Source organism: Oreochromis aureus, linkage group 16 (genome assembly GCF_013358895.1).
Source record: "Oreochromis aureus strain Israel breed Guangdong linkage group 16, ZZ_aureus, whole genome shotgun sequence".
Classification (NCBI taxonomy): Eukaryota; Metazoa; Chordata; class Actinopteri; order Cichliformes; family Cichlidae; genus Oreochromis; species Oreochromis aureus.
Window position 1 is genome coordinate 12011244 of NC_052957.1, and position 17577 is coordinate 12028820.

A 17577-nucleotide genomic window follows, 5' to 3' on the forward strand; every position below is an offset into this window, starting at 1 on the left:
GAGTAATGAAAAGGATCAAGTGAAAATATATTAGATTAAAAAAAAGAAAGCAAGGGGATTGGGAAGTTTGGGGTCAAAAGAGAAGCAAAGGGAGCAAAGGGAATGGGGTGAGTTAAAGACAGAACAAATGAGGAAAGTGAGAATTTGCAATCAAAGAAGGAGGAATAAGAGGAAAGGAGGGGAAGATAGCAGAGAAAAAATAAAGTTATCTCCACCCTGTAAGCATTTAGGGATGAATTATTTAGATCCAGAAACATTCTTGCTGAATACTAAGCATCTAATAAACACTTAAGGGTGAAAAATCACACTACCAGATCTCTTGTAAATTGTTGAAATTAATTAAAAGCAAACTTGCTGGCTTTGCCAAATTTTCTACATTAGAAGGCTGTGAAAATATCATCAAGAAAAAAAGCTAGAAAATTTGATCTTCAATCTTTTTTAAATTTGTGTGAGGCAGCTTAATTAATGTTAAATATTAACAAAATCTCATAGTGTTTTTTTTTTCACCCTTATACTAAAATGTTTTTCTCTAAAAGTGAGGACTTTCAAGCTGCAGTCTTGGTTATTTGCATCACAGTACTACTTCTACTAAAGGAAACGTGCTGAATCCACTATGAAACAAAAGGAGCTACGACGTATAGACAGATGAGAGTGTATACCAGGAACGTTTGTGTCTATCTTACATTTTCCCTCCACTGGGAGAAAGCAAAGAGAGAGGAGAGGAGAAAAAGAAAGTGGGGTCATTCCTTTTGAATTCAACACAGCGGGTAGACTCATTGATCATGTGCTTTGGCTTTGCTGTCCCGGCAAATCAACGCTGAATCGGAGTGATGATGAATGGACAAACACCTGAAATAGCGGGCTCATAGTGGCTGAAATGGCAGTCATTAGAACAAATGGGCGTAAATGCGTAAATGGATGCTTTTGTGTATATTTTCTCATGGTGAAATCCAGAATGCATGTGTGCCTAAATGAGCAGCACTTTCTTCAGAGACGGAGAGATATACAGAGAAAGAATTTCGTGGTAACTGGAACCTAAATTATTGCTCCTTTCACACACAAGCATTAATGGAAACATAAACCCACACACGCACTCACATAAAGCTCATGTGAAGTGTTTAAAGTCTCATAGCAGGCAAACACAGCAGGTGCCTTCAGCTGAACTCAGAAATTAATGACGAGCTAAGAAGGAGTTGGTTCTCTGTTACATGTTTTTGTCTGCCTGTGTGTGGGGGTGTGCGGGTGTAAAGCATATGTATGAATGTCTGATGTTCAAGAGGCTCTCAGGCTGAGGGATAGCCACTCACTTTTCATCTCACGGCAAAGTTAATGAAACACCCCTGAGAGAGCGAGAGAATGAGGAGGACAGGGAGAGAAAACAAAAGGAAATAAAGGAAAGCGCTAAAAAAAAAGGGAAAAAGAAGAAAGCAGGAGATAAAGTGAAATGAAAACTGAGGGCCGATACTCCTTTGGTGTTTAGTCTCCCCCATCACGCTGTCTTTGGTATCACGTCATTCATCAGCCAGTAGTCCTAGCTCTTTGGAGGTCTAACAATAACAGGGAAATGTCTGCAGGAGTGAGTGGGACTAAATATAGAGAGGTAAAGTTAAACTTAACATTTCACCTTGCTTTACTCAAAGGTGTAAGAGCACGACTTTAAACAGAAGCATAAAAATGATGTGATGACATGCAAAAAGCTATGATGACAGACTTTGACATAACAAAAAGTAAAGTGAAGGCAAGGACTGCCACTTTGATTAATGATTTTGCTGACATTAAATTTTACAAGATAATAGACTTCCGTGAACATAAGAATAATAATATATCCTATTAAGCTTGTGCTTTATATAGATGTGTGCTTTTTGTCATGGTTAAAGCAATGTGTTTCTGCCTGGAGAGTTCAACCAGTAATTTAACTTTTTTTTTGTGGCGACCTGCTTTAAACAGAAGTGACAGATTTTTGCATTCTGTCTAAAATACATGAAATTGGGTGACTTGTGTCAGTGAAGAACAGTTATTTTCCAATAATTGGATGAAAAACTACAGTTTTATCACATAAAACATCAACATTTTTTTAGTTGCTGTTTATTCAATTTTTATACCTTAAATAAATTTTTAGGACTAACAAAAGATGATACTGTGGATAAAGGTTATAGTTCAGGCTGTATCAGGTGACCCTGAATGTTCTATGTTACGCTGCTATAGGCCTAGTGTTTGTTCTTTACTCACCTATTTTCACTCACTATGTCTTTATCACCACTTAATATACCAGATTGGTTACTATTTATCTCTGGATTTCTTTCACAGTGTGTCTTTTGTCCTCTGTCTCCCTCTGTCTCCCTCTGTCTCCCTCTGTCTCTCCCCTAACAGGTCGCAGCAGATGCCTGTCCCTCCCTGAGTCTGGTTCTGCCAGAGGTTTGTGCCTGTTAAAAGGGAGTTTTGCCTTCCCACTGTCGTCAAGGTCTTGCTCATAGGGGATCGTCTAATTGTTGGGGTTTCCTTTCTATTAATGGAGGGTCTTTACCCTACAATATAAAGTCCCTTGGGGTGACTGTTGTTGTGGTTTGGCATCAATATAAATAAAACTGAACTTAACAGTTCTATTTTCCTTTTTTAAAAAAGGTGACAAGTCCAGTGAGACGCTGCACTTCTTCTGCAAGTTAGGCTCATAGAGTACCCCTTCAGGTAGGGGTACTACCTACTGTACTTTATAATGAGGTAACAGACTGCCCTGTTCAACCATCAGTTCTTTGTGTAATGAGTTTGGAGTGAGACAGCTTTTGTGTGAATCCTGTTTATTCTCAATAGTGCAAGTCTCAGTGTGAGCTACTGGCTTTGTGTCATTCCTTTTTATACTCAACCAGTATGCTCCAAACTGGGCTTAATCTAAAGCAACTATGACTGATGGCAGTCTGTAAGCTGTCTTATTGAGAAACTTGCCAAACACAAACACAGAAAGGTTTTCAAATCAAATCCAGTATATGTCTGTATGTGCCTGCGCATGTGTGCATTAAGTAGGCTATATGAGAATATGACTCAGCTTCAGCAAGTTTCTGCCAAAGTAAATGAGAGGGATAAAACTGTCTCCCCATCTTTGTCCCTAATCATTACATCATAAGAGTTAACTTGTCTAACCTTGAATCACTTCACTTTATTTCTAAGTTACAACTCTCTGTCCTTTAGACCAGAAGTAAAAAGAAATAAGAAGAAATAGAGAATATGTTAACATCATTATCCGTATTTAGTTGATTGTTACATTCTGTGTGGTTCAGTGGAGGTGTACCACAGTACCCATGAGTTTCAACAGTGACCAGAAGGAAGTTGCAAACCAGAGACAGATGATCAGAGTTCAAGACTCCAATCTTGGATGAATAAGCAGAACTTGAGATTATTTACTTACATTTTTTTCTAGACCCAACATTTCCACTAATATTGCTATTACTTACTCATTGCAATACATGAACGCTCTTCCACCTACACAAGAAACGCTGTATGTCAACCAGGATAAAAAAAGATCTAAAGTCAGCAGCTATTCCCTTGTTTCTCTCCAAGGGGTTGAGGGTGTAACTCCCATCCCCCTGCCCTCTAATTGATATATAACAACACTAGGACCCTACAGCAGTCCACGTGACCTTTGACCCTGACCCCTGATGGTCACAGCTGGGACAAAGTTCAGTGTAATCTTGCCCCTGGTTTCTCTGATCTGTGCTGTAGGTGAAGTAGCTAAAGGGACAGTAAAATGAAGTGTGGTAACTTGACCTGCTCTGGACATACCTACAGCAACAGGCACATCTCTGAGTCACAGAGTCAGCACACCAGTTTATCCACTTCAAAGACACTCAGGTCAATGGTAGTTAATGGGCCAGTATATGGACTTGTAAAGGGCAGCAATACATTAAAAGCAAGTCTTGTTAAGTGTAAGAAAACAAGTTCAATCATGCTCTTATCACAAGTCTAACTTGCTCAACAAGAGCTTAACATAACAAATGTTTCATTATATCATAGTTTAGATAATTTACAACATAGTGCAGAATTCAGTTTAATCAAGTTATGTAAAATATATTTTTTTATTTAAAAATTTAGATAATTGTTTCAACTTTATTTGGGAGAGAAAAACACTTGGTGTTAAAATCAAAACCAGAATGGTTCACATTTTGGTTTTTACTTTTAAAATAAGCTTTTTATTTATTCATCTGCCAAAATTGGCTATTTGTGATTTTGGGATATCGGATTACTGAACGGAAAAAGACAACACAAGCAAAGTCAATACACTGTATAATTACAACGTTCTGTTAAATCTCTACAGCTGGAGAGGGTGATCCTAAAAGCCAGAGTGTCTGCAACAAATGCTGGGCCAGAAGCTTAGAGCACAGAGGTCTTTGGGGTTACAGGCTCAACAACTGCAACATATCAAATAGAGGATATTTCATCACTCTGTCCGGCCAAAGGAAAACCTGAATGTTTATGTTATCCCTCCTTGTATTCATCCCATCTCTTGTTTATGTGCAACCCTGAGCTTTGCCTGACTAATCATTGTTTGTGCTTTGTTCAAGGACAGACTAGCTGATGGCAATTGTTTGGGGATGCTAGAATCACAAATGCTGTTCATTTATATTTAAACAGTACTCAAGAAAGAAAAATGCAAGTACTGTAATTCTCAAAGTTCTTAATGTTCTTTTTCTTTACTTTTTTCATTTTTTAAGACACGCTTGTCTCAAAAAGGTCATGACCTTCATTGCACTGGTAAAATATATGTTTACTTGTTACTAATGCTTCTTCGTAACACTGAGGTCTAAGATTTTCATAATTTCGGGAGCTTTAGTACAAAATTTGACTGTGCTTATTTTACAAGTGAGTATAATGCATACAACATTTAATAGGATGTAATAACATAAACTCCTCAGGATTTGTGCCAACTTATCGCAGTAACACGAAAGTAACAATAACTCATTTTACCCTCCCCCTTCCTTCTCACCTCTTGCATTACCAAACTAATCCTTGTTTAAGGATAGGTTCGCTCTCTTTCTCTCTTTAAAGCAGTTTATCTGGTCAGGCTGATTTTGCACATGAAGTAGACGCAGTTCACGGGGGCTTTTAAGCACTTGGATGATTAAAGAAGCTGAAACAGCAGTGGTCAAAAATGAAAGAAGATAGATAGAGAGAGAGAAAGAGTAGGCTGACTGGTGGGCCTGATCCCAAAGCATAATCAGCCCCGCTATTATTTACCTGTCACCTCACCCTCTCATTCCAGACCTGAGAATTGGAATGTGAGGTGTGAATGTGTTTTGGTTCAATTTTGTGCGAGTCCAGACACTATAAGCAAAGTTCACATACTGTGAGCACCGGCTTTTTATTCTACAGATGTCAAGCTTCTTTATCATCAACAATACAAATGTTACTGCGCTTTTACTAAAGTCTGACACAGTAACGTAGACTGTTGAACCCATGTAAAAACAATTACAAGGCAACGGTTTTACTGTATAAAAAGTTTTTTTTTTTTTTTTGCTGAGTAGTTTCATATCACATTGATAAAAAAAATGTAACATGTAGCAAATAACTGACATAAACTTGGTATTTAATCAGAAAAAAATCAAACTAGAGTTAAGCTGTAACTTGGTCTAAATGCTGCAGTGACTTTATTTATTTGAAAAACAATCAATCTAAGTTCCAAGTACAACCAGAAAGGACATTGTATTCTCCCTTCTTATGAAGAATGGACTTTACTTTGTAATTATCCATTAATTCTATTTTGTATGCACAGCTAGTGTCTAGGGTGTTGGTTTGTTGCTGAAGAATGCTTTCAAAGCATGCAAGAATGTAATCTTTAACACTCTTTAGTGATGGGTTAAGCCCCCTGGACACTGCTAAGCAATCAGCCAGCTTCCAAGACAGATAACTGTATATCTGGATCACACGCACACACACTCATGCACTCATCAGTCCAGTCGGTGGCTCTGGAGTGAACATCCTGGGGAGGCTAAGCTCTTAATTTGTTCTGACCGGAGCACGTTGTGTCTCGGTAGGCCAATAGCCACAGCCTCTCCATCAATGTGAATGAGTGTTTGTCTGTGTATGTGTGTGTGCGTGAGAACGGGAGGGAGTGAGGGCTCAGTGCCACTGCCACATTATGAGAAATCATTTGTGAGCAGGAGTCTCTCAGGGCACTCTGCTTATCGGAGCGCAGTCAGTGGATGACGTGAGTAATTACAGATGATTCACCTTGAGGACTTGATCATCAGCAATATCTCTCTGTGTGTGACTCTCTCTCCCTCATTCCTTCCTGTCCTTTCCTCTGCCTGCTTCCGTCTCCCTCTCCCCACCCCTCTCTCTTCATCCCTTTTGCCTCTATCAGTCTCCTTCTTTTTGATCCTCCCCCCATTCCCTTTTCTATCTCTCTGGAGTTATTCTCATTTAACAATGACATTGACTCACATTCCTGCAGCATTTTTATGAATTATATAACCACATGCTCTTCATCTGAACTTGGTCAAAGCAAAAAGCTTGAAGTAAAACAGACATGGTTGCACAAATTGCCTAACTTCTGTCAAAAATTCTGGTGTCCAGCACTGGATCAAATAGCCGTATCAATGAGTATTTCCCTAGCTGCTCACATGTGAATAATTTCTATCAACACAACATCAATCTGGCCTGTCAGCTGGTCATGCAGTTGTTGTGTAGGTTGCAATTGTCTTTCGACTAAATACATTTTAAGGACCTGAAGTTTTTCCTTTGGGTAATTTTTTCATTGTGGTTGAACCTCGTGAAAAAACCGAGTGCTCTGTTGGTGCCAGCTCTGTATATGGCCGAGAGAAACAAGGTTTGGCAGCTCAATGGAACAAATGACTGGATTACCTTAAGCCACTGCCAAGGAGTAATTCTAACACTTAATAAAGGAGAAAGAAGGAAGTGTGTGTGTGCGTGTGTGAATGAGTGTGTGTGTGTGTGAGAGACAGTGGGCTTGCTCAGAGGCACAGAAGTCTAACTAGTTGGAGAAATAAACACTGAACAAGAGCCCATTGGAGGATTTTAGAAGCAGAGACTGATATATGAGCTTTTTTGTGCATCCAATGAAATAATACTATACTAAAAACAATATTAATGTGATTCCTCCTTGTGCTCCTGTTAATTTCAATTGCATTAATGGATAAAACAAACTTGAAAAAATGCTTGATAAACGGTTACAGTAGTTTCTGTAATATAATGAAAGACAGACAAAATTAGGTGTTGCATATTATGGATTAGCAAATCAAAGGTTTACTTGATATTGCCATGTGGGTGGGTGTTGTTTATACAACTATAAATTAATGTTGGCCCATGGCGCCTGATTGAACTGACCTATCAGATTGCTGTGATTTCCTGGCTGTGCTACTCTGAGAATAATTCCATAAAACACTAGCACCATAGCCCTGTGGGGCTGAAATATTATCAATAGAAGAAAATACATAGAGTTGAAATAAACAGATTAAAACACAGGACTATCACTAGATGTGTTTATGAAAGTCAAAGTTGAGTTAATATTTGTCGATGAAGTTAATGTTTTTGCTTGTTTCAGTCACATTCTGTTAATTTTACACAATACTTGTGTAGGCTTCAGCAACACAGCCCTAGAGGTTGATACGTGACCTCTTTGTCAACCTGCAGGTCACTGGGGATAAATATATATTCCCCGACCGGATGGCAAGCAGTTGCTGACTGATGCTAGTTGAAATTGGTCGCAAAAAGGGTGCTCTAAAAACTTCCTTGCGATTGCTTTAGTGACTAGCAGACTGACACAGCTGCCCATCGTTTGCAATGAAACTTGAAACTTGTCCACAAACACTCACTAAGTAACCACAGAGTGATAGTGAAACATAAAAAAAAGTGCAACACAAACTGGAAACAGAGAACACCATCTCCCGATTAAGTTGCACTGTTCACAATTCCATGACCTCTCAGCAAGCAATTGGTGCATTTTTGCAGACAACTCATCATCTTCCAAAGAAACTACTGGCATCTGCGCCAATGTGGTAGCGATCAAAGCAATCACAAGAACCTTTTCAGTGCATCACTGTTCATGACCAATTTCACATAACAACACAAAGCAACATCTCACAACCATTCACCAGTCACTCAGGGAATGCACATTTTTTCCAAGTGACCGCTAGTTATCGTAGGGTCACTGACCAGTGTTTAGGCCTGCTAACTGAGATTTAATTTGTTTGGTTTAATCACCAAAACTACTTGAGGTTAAGGAAACAAAAAACACGATTTGGGTTAATATAAACCCCTTTGTTAACCAATGTTATAAATGATTTCTGGAACAAAGGCAGCAAAAGTATGGCATGAGAACAGTGTGTCTAGTCAGTGATGGCCATTTAACACCATTATTTAAGATACTGTAGGAACGATACTAACATGGCAATATCACATTGTGCAACAAGTCAACTTTTGACAATGGGATTTCCTGTTAAATGCTATATGAGTTGTTAATGGGAGGCTGGAAGTAAATCTGGAATTCTTATGGAAACGTTTTTGGACCAAAAGTCCAAAATGTATGCTTTTTATGTTTAATCTTTATTTATACATACATATATTCAAAAACACAAACACATATACAAGCAGTATGATCGTATGGTAAGCTCTGAATACTTTAACCTGCTAGATAAAAAATGAACAAAATGCCTAAAAAAGTGGGTTAATCTTCATTGGATGATTGTTTCAACATGGCATAGTGAGAACCACAAAAATCTAAAAAAAAAAAAAAAAAAGCTGATTTCATGGTTGAAGCTGACGTTCGATTCATGTTATTGGATCTGTTTCCTAAATGCAAACATATTCAGGCATGATATGGGTAAATATAGAGATGGAAGATACTCACCCCATGTGATGGGTAGGAAATCCATCCTAACTCCCCTTGGCTTGCTTTTGAGTCTAACAGGTTGACTGTGGTGAGGAAGAGAGAGAGGAAAAACAAAGAAAACATATGAGTCTCTAGCCCTTGTTAGCCCCAATTAGCCTTTATCTAATCCCACAGGAGGATTCACCAACCTCAAGCACTGATCATGACTCTATTTACTCAGCTGCCCCCCACGCACACACAGACATATGCACATACACACAACCACAAGCACTTGTACTGATGTCTTTGTGAGGACATTCATTGATATAACCCATTCCCTAGACCCTTAGCCTACCCGTCCCTAAACCGATTTAACTCTAAAACTAAGTCTTAACACTTAAGGGGCTCTTGGAAGAGAGGCGAGAAAGTAAAGACTGGTCAAACTGTCCTCACTTTTCCAACACATCCTTGGTCTGAAGGTAAGTGAATAAAGTAGGCTTTGTATCCTTGCTTTGTATGGCATCAAAGCAAAACTTCACTGGGCAAACAATGAAAATATCCTGAAAAGGTACTGAACTAAAGTACAGTCAGTTTTTCAAAACCCACCAGATGTCTTTTTTCCTTTTTTTTTTTTTTTTTTTAAAGACTTTTCGTTTGACCCATCTGACCCCCATTCTACCGACCCACACACATATCCATGGAAAATAGAGTGTAACCAGGTGAAGCAAAACTCTATTGGATCTAAATTCAAATGCAATCACCGGTTTCAGAGGTGGTCCGAAATTCAATTGGCCACACTGAAATCAAAATATAAATCCAATCCAGAATGAATGGAAAAAACAGTTTTAAGTGTGTCTCCTGCCAGAAATTCGTTCTTTTCAAACAGACATCAAGCAGCAGAAGGGGATCCATGTCTAATAGAGGAAATATGACTGAGGACAAATAAGACAAGGAGCTTCAGTGGTTTAATCATGCAAGTGCAGGCTCTGGCTTAGCAAAACAGGATTCAAATCATGGAATTTAAGGGACCGAACTAATAACTATGTCAGTTGTGCAGCAGTTTTGAAGTCACAAATTACTTGTCAAAGCGCTTTCATTGCCTACCTCCACAGACCATAATTAGAAGTACACTTGCGAATAGTATATGTGATGGCCAAATTGACTCTGACACAGAGTATCTTAAAAGGAGCTGAAGCATTTTCTATTCTTAGTGTATACACTTGGCTGTGGAGTGAATAATTGTCATTGAATACAACTGTCAGCATGGGTCATGACACATGGAGTGAGGAATGTGAAGGCAGCTTTATGCTCAAAGGATGCCCCACTTCAGCAACCAAACTGTCACAAGCAATTTGGCAATAGATTCTGTCTAGCAACACAAAGCTCAGACGATAGCTAATAAAGCTTTTGAGTGCTCTCACCTAAAGCAACAATTTATATAGTTAGAATAAACTACACAAAAAGGTTTTGGTGGTGTTCATGACATAATTATTTACAGTTAATCCCTTTTAGTTCTGTTTTTCAAACAGTACTGATGAAAATAGGATGCTTAAATATAATGTGTATGACAAGGAGAAAAAAAACACATAAACCTACAGTGGGCTAAATTGGGGCACATTATACTTTTAATATGTTACTGCGCAATAGAAAATGTAAGTTACAATTATGTGAATTGGGTAAAAAAGTAAAGGACAGACAACCATTTAGCATAAAGAAAAAAAGAGCAATACACTTCATCAGTTCCAGCAACACTGACTCAGCCTCTTTTTACTTATCCCGTTGAGAGCAAAGCAGTCGACAGCTCTGAACACTCAAACAAGTAGCAAACACTTAGCAACGCAAGTGGACACATACAGCAAAGTGAAGCAGCAGTGCAGTAGAGGCCCTGCAGCTGTAACTCTATTCACTGTGAGAATATGAAGAATGCATTCTCCCTTCATTCTCCTGTGCAAGGCTTCAGTAAGCAAGAATGTCCACATATCAAGTATGTATCAAGTCATGATGGACCGCTGGCTCACAGGTAAGCCTTTTAAGTCAAACACAATCTACCCCTGTCAAGCACCGGGATCTAAATTTGCAAGAAGAAGCGATCTCACTTCTCTGTGAATGAGTCGTTGTTTTGTACTACAGAAAAAGTTTGAGAAGGAAGTGATTCTTTGTTTCAGACTTATCAGGTAAACATCAGTCCATGTGGCATAAAAGGACCTTAAAAATGAAGCACAGAAAGGAAGACACAAACACCTAGATTTATTATTCTAGACTCAAAACACAATAGATGTTCACCTGAGCTGCAGTCATGCTAAACCGCTGAGCCAGTTGAGTGGCAGTGGACACATTCATATTAGAGTCTAATGAAGCTATCTGTTCATGTCAGATAATAGCAGCTCAGCATCCAGGGCCATTGCTTCCAATTTACATTTCTCAACGAGCCGAGCCCAACACTCAAATTGAGCCGAGTGAGGGAATTTGAGAGCAGAAAATTAGACAGCTCTCATATCGCAGGAGTAAAAAGCCCCCTCCAGCTGCACTTGGCTGAAGAAATCAGCACCCACACATGCGCACAAATGCATGTACACTCACAAATGCATGCAAAGCACAACAAACACAAAGGACGCATCCTCAACTAAGAAGCAAGAAGAACTGAGATACTCTGAAACACAAAAAACGCTATATACTGAGAGGCAGTCAAATGATGCCAACACATGAAATCCTCCAAAGGAAAGCATTTGCAGGCACATGGTGTAGTTGGACATGGACATGCACATCTACTGTATGCATTCATTTTTTGTAGAACCTGACCAAAACGTGCAGTTTTTCTCACACATGCGCATTCAAGCAAACACAAGTGCACACACCAACATTTGCTGACAGTCTTTTTACTTTCTTGCTCAATCTCTCTCTCTCTCACACACACACACACACACACAGTCAGTTAGCAAGCTAGCGTCAGCCAAGCATATAGCCCCTGCCCCAACAGGGAGTGCCTCTAAACGGGAACTACGAGTATTAATAGCAAACTCAGCCAGCCTGTCTGGGAGGGAGCAAAACATCACAGAGGTAGAAACAGGTGAATCAATATATAAAGCAAACTAAGGTCACCATCAAACGCCCACACTCATAACCCTAGCCCCGAGGAATGGAAGACATCCTTTTTTCACTTGCTGGTGACCTATATCGCTTGGCATATTATGTGTTGAACACTGTAGCAAAGAAAGCAAGAAAGGGTACTTTTTCTGATGCCAGTGTTACCATGAGTAACAGCTCAGATGAAAATAATAACTGTACAACACAAAATCTCATGAAATAGTCCTCCACTTCAGCCACATATTTCACAGCTGATGTTAGAGGGGAGAAAGAAGAGTCAGTCAGTCAGAGACTAAAGAGAGGGGCATGACCAAAGAATCAGCTTCCTCCATAATAGAATAGAACACATGTCCTTATCTATCAATATCTGCCATTTGACAGAGTGGATGATGCTTTGCAGCCTGGTTCCATGCATCTGAAGGTTGGCAGGCCGCAGTGCAGGCAAAGCAAGGCGACTTGTGTCTGTGTTAAAGGGTGAAGTGTTCACCTCCCATTATGAATTATTCAAGAGCAGAGTCGCTCTGTCTGATGTTGCTGCTGCTTGCCCAGCCCCTCTGCTCCCATTTCTCTCTTTCTTTCTTTCGTTACATTCTTTCTTTTTCTTTCTTTCTCATATAATTTACACATAAAGGCATAGAGCACTCCTGCACACAATGACCACGTACTGTATCTCTACACATGTAGCCTCCCTAAATACAGAATTTTTTCGCCTAACTCTGAAGATGAAACGTTAAGATGAGGATGACACCCTTCGGTCAGCATACACATATAAATATAGGCATTTAGAATACATGGGGACGGGAGTGAGGGGTATTTTGCGTCTGCGCACATTTCCATCACCTCTGAAAAGTACCATCGCTCTGAGACTCACATCAGCCCCAGCGGGACTGCTGAGCCGGGCTCTCCGGGCCAAGCCTCCCTAACGCCGACTAAAAATACCAGAGGCCTCCGGACGTCCCGCAGCGAGCCAGCATTACACCACCTAAAAGGACATGCTGCACCACAGCATAGAAACTAATGACTTTCGAAAGTTTAGATATTTTTTTTCTTCTAATTATGGCGAATTTAAACGATATCGGATAGCTAATGTCAGCTAAAAGTCTCCTCAAAGGCTTCTTAAAGTGAAAATGAATCCTCTCCGCTGAAATCTATTACTGAGGCGTTTCTCTGTATTTCCTTAAACTTTTCCCTAAAGTTTTACGGGATCATTAAGACCTAATGAAAACCACACAGTAAAATTAAATAAAAATGCTTGCTGAGGTGCGGTGCGGAGATGGAAAATTCAACAGAGTACAGACGCGAGGAAAACATAAGTTTGTCGTAATCCTTTTAAACTTGAGGTTTCTTTTCTACTGATGTTTTTTTTTTCTTTACTTGTTATAAAGCACTTGATTCATTTCATAATTTACTGATAGCTTATATAAACTACAGTAAGACGTCAACGAACTCACAGAAGATCTTTTTATGGCCATCGAGTTTTAAATGTACAAACAGCCCCCCCACGGTCAAGTGGACTGTTTTATAATCTCTGCGCCAGGGTAGATTTTATCACCTTCAACTTATTGGCGTGAAATAAAAAATAAAGCCAGTAAAAGTGACGTTATGTTTTGGTCGTGTAAACAGTGACCTACAGTTCAACGTAAAAGATCATGAAAAAAGAGTGTCTTTAAATTTGTCACATTATGTTTATTAAAATCAGTATTTTCAAAATTGGTACAGCTTTCTAGCGTGTTTATTGTCTGCTTTATTTTTAAAGCAAAAGTTTATGATCTAAATAAAGATTAAGAAAGATCCAAGAAAGCCATTTAAGTACTCTGTGATGATACCTCAGATTTTCTTTTGTGTCACGGAAAAAAAAAATGTGTGTGGACCTCATTCTAAGGTTTGTAGTAAATTACTATGTTTTTTTCTACTTTGTTACTTGCAGAAATTAATGCCGGTGAAGGATCGATATGAGTTCTCTTTCATCGTGAGGACTGTCAAAGTCGACCAAAACAGACGTGTGTTTCCATCTGTTTAACTTTTAACTCGAACCGGAGAAACAGCGCTCAAGTTATTCAAAACGTCTTTGTCTTCTTCATATTTGTGGTGTACAAGTCTATATGAATTTCTATACAATGTGCTGTATAGACGAGGCAGCTCGATACTGACACTCTCTGGCTGATTTATGACTCTGGAGGGCGAACGTAATTGCCTGATTTCTTCATTGTATTGACACTTTCCCTGTTCCAACTAACATGCAAACTGTTTAGTCAGTTCATCTGTTTGTGTATGTGTGTGTGTGTGTCTTCTCATCGTTTCTTTTCTCTCTGCTATTCACTCGTATAAATTACACGTTTATCCTAAACTCTTAAACTATCCCCCCGCCCCACTCACTCCTCGTTCTGTATCTTCTCACTTTCTTCCTTTCCTCCAAAAGCACAATAAAATACTAACACACTCCTACCAGTGGAATTTTGTGTATTTTTTTAGGGTCAATGTGTATTTGCTTATTTTTTACCATCGTGAGCCAAACTAAAACTTCACCAGTCTTATTTTTCAATCAAATGCTTATATGTGGATTTGCATTAGGCCTGGGTGGCTTTGACTCTTTTCTATTTATTTTGCTTCACCACAGAACTGCACATTTTCCCGACCCATGCCTTCGTGTCAAACACCATAAATTAAATCGTATGCTCTCTTGCATTGCGTTAACAGCTAAAGAAATATATTTCCCAGACACCAAATGCTGTGCGTAAAAAAGGGGGGCTCTGTCTTTTTTAGCATTAAATGAATGGTTTACATTCCACAAACATTTTTCGTTACGAAAACATCGATTTTAGGCTTACTGGCTTAAAAGAAATCACAAAACTTATAGGGTCAGAAGAAAATCCACTGAAATGTGACTGGCCTGATTAATTAATTCATTTCTTAAGTGCGCGACAAGTGAAACTTTTTGTTTGATAATTGTTGGATTATAAAACAGATCCTTTGGCGTGACCTAGAAACTAACGTCCAAAACTTTCCAAACTTCTCCAACAACACCAGCCTTAATCTGGAAGTTTACACGGGGTGGGTTTGTCTCTGAACATTCAATTACTGTGGTGTAAACTGCAACATCTACAGTATACGGACGGATTCCATTACTTTATCGCCATTAAGGTTTAAACTGTTGGGTATCCTAAACTGAGACCTTTGAGTCGGCGTGTGCTGATAATTCACATAAAGCACAATTTAGATGGCTATCGGTGTTAATAGGTTCTATTCACATTCACAGACTCATTTTTCATTTTTTCTTTCGGACTTTTACCCAGAATAACTTTAAAGATTATCCCTTACTTGATGTGACATAAACCACAGAGAACTGGACATTAAAAATAAACTCAATTACATTTTTTCTGTCTCTTGTGGAGTGCTAAGGGTTGGAGCTCATCCTCAGCGTGCATTTGCATTTACTGCCCCTGCTTAACACACACACATACACACACTTTGACCCGATCACGTTAAAGTTTTAAAGATGTCAGGATGTAAACCAATAATTTACAAAGGTTAAACCAAACCTCCCTCTGTTGTGTAAAGTTTTTCCCCTTTCTTTGTTTGCAGTTTAGTTTCATATGTTTAAATAAATGACTGTGCTGAGAGTGGACGTGCCTGCCGTTGCCTGTTTCTGCCCCGGTTTCAAAATACTGCCACAAGCTTATATTCACCTAGAAAGCGACCAAGACCTAAAGAGAGATAAAGTGCAACGTCTTTGTCGCTCATTTATCATAAGATCGGCTTTAGATGCAACTTTTTTAAAAAGTCGTGACTTCTTAAAACTGCAAATTTACATGATCACAACGGTAGACTTTAAGTCTTTATTCGAGTCGAAACCATTAAAAAAGCAGCCACGTTTTTACGCACTATACGAATGTTCTCATATGCTATTTATTGCCTTAAAACTGAGTTAAGCTCACAGTTACCCAGTAACTGGGGCGTCTACCCCAAATGGATTCTTGGGTAAAACAGACAGACACTCACATCTCATATAAACACAAATATCGGAGTTTCTTCACATCCATTCGCCCCATAATCACGCTTCTTTGGAAGCTGTCTCGACATTACTTAGTTTATTCATCTCTATTTGAAAACTATTAAGTCCTCTTAGCCAAATTATCGGAGATCGCGCTACCTTGTCTGGCTTGTTCTGATCTGGATTCAAGTTTACTCTCTGATTATTACTATCTGCTGGCGATCTGATCCAATTTGTCGGTGATGTCCGGTGTCACCGTAATGCGCTCTGGATCGTCCTTTGATTTTTGAGACTATAATTTAGACAATAAGCCCTCGCCGAGCGCACAGCACTGACCGCGATACGTGCCGTAGCGCACCATTCATACATAAACACAAGTGCGCACATACACACAAACACACATGTCCGCAACCTGAGTTCCCTTACCTTCATTGGGGGGATAGAAGACGGGAAACGCGCGGATAACGCAGGACAACAAAAGAAGTAAAACGAAAAGGAGTGATCGCGGATTGCAATCCATGGCGGCGGATCAGAGACACATAACTCCATGAAGCCACTGACTGATCTGGGAACGTCTTCTCCCCACTCAGCTTTCTCACTCTCTCTTGCTCCGTCTCCCTCCGGTTGGAGGAGTTTTCCGCTGGGTCCTACAGAGTCTTAACAGACATCAAAACAGCGTTCAAGTTCATCACAGGTCATTTTAGAATTTCTACCACAGGCGTCTTAAAAAAAAAAAAAGAATGACAAATTCAGCTGTTCAGCGTATTTTGTCGTCTATTTCACCGAAATCTGTAACATGAATCACTTCGAATGGAGAGCAGGGGCTGAGATAAACCTTGTGGATTTATCTAGAAACAACAGTCTGCACTATGTTTTCTTTTACCAAATCTTTCCTTACACTTAAAGAGTGTTTATTCTCTCCCAAAATATCTGGTCATAATGGATTACATTTGGCTCAGTTACTATTATGAATGAAAATTCAGCGTGAGCCCGTGTTTAAACAAAGCCACATAAGCACCATGAGAAACTTTATTTATTAAATAAATCAATAAATAACATAAAGTCTGTGGTTAAAGGCCCTACTTTAATTTATTTATTCATTTTGGTTTAAGCTTTGACTTTTAGTGCCCTCTTGTTTTTAAACTGGAAACTGGGGCAGACAACAGTGTGATGTTATGGTGTCGATCCTGCTTTGGCAAAAACTGTAAAGCACTGCAAAAGTGCAAAAGAACAGTGAGTCACACAGGATTATTAAATAAGGGTACAAAAACAATTGTTTTGTCATATTATGCGGCTGTTTTGTAATATAACATTGACAAATTTATGTTATATTTAAGCTTATAGCTATGTTTAACCTATTATTCATACTATATAAACATATAATTCTGAAGAACCAAAATACCTATTTGTTTATACTGTTTTCCATGTTGTAATACTCACCCACAGTAGGATGAAGTTTTATTTATCTTTGTGCTGAAGGACATATGTTGTATGTGTATTTCGTTCTACTGTCTGAATTTTACTTTGAAGGCCATTAGGGGCCCCTGACACCACAATACTTGACGTATACTGAAAGGCTGGGGTGGCAGTGTAACGTCATGGCACTTGCTGAGACGCCAGCTGTTGTGGTGGGGGGTTGAAGGCTTGTGATGTATGGGAAAAGTTAAAGGACATAGCACACACA

At 39.1% G+C, this 17577-nt stretch overlaps 1 protein-coding gene across 4 annotated transcripts in view; it reads right to left on the reverse strand.

Moving 5' to 3' along the window:
- Nucleotides 1-16499, reverse strand: part of epha3 (eph receptor A3) — a 109675-nt gene extending 93176 nt beyond the window's left edge. For all 4 annotated transcript variants that reach the window (XM_039600027.1, XM_031729237.2, XM_039600028.1 and 1 more), the window contains exons 1-2: nucleotides 16320-16499; nucleotides 8858-8922 (exon numbers count right to left, since the gene is read on the reverse strand). In XM_039600027.1, coding sequence (XP_039455961.1) covers nucleotides 8858-8922; nucleotides 16320-16413 — 159 coding nt within the window. In that variant the 5' untranslated portion in view covers nucleotides 16414-16499. The remainder of the gene's footprint in view (nucleotides 1-8857; nucleotides 8923-16319) is intronic.
- Between the last annotated feature and the right edge of the window lie 1078 nt (nucleotides 16500-17577).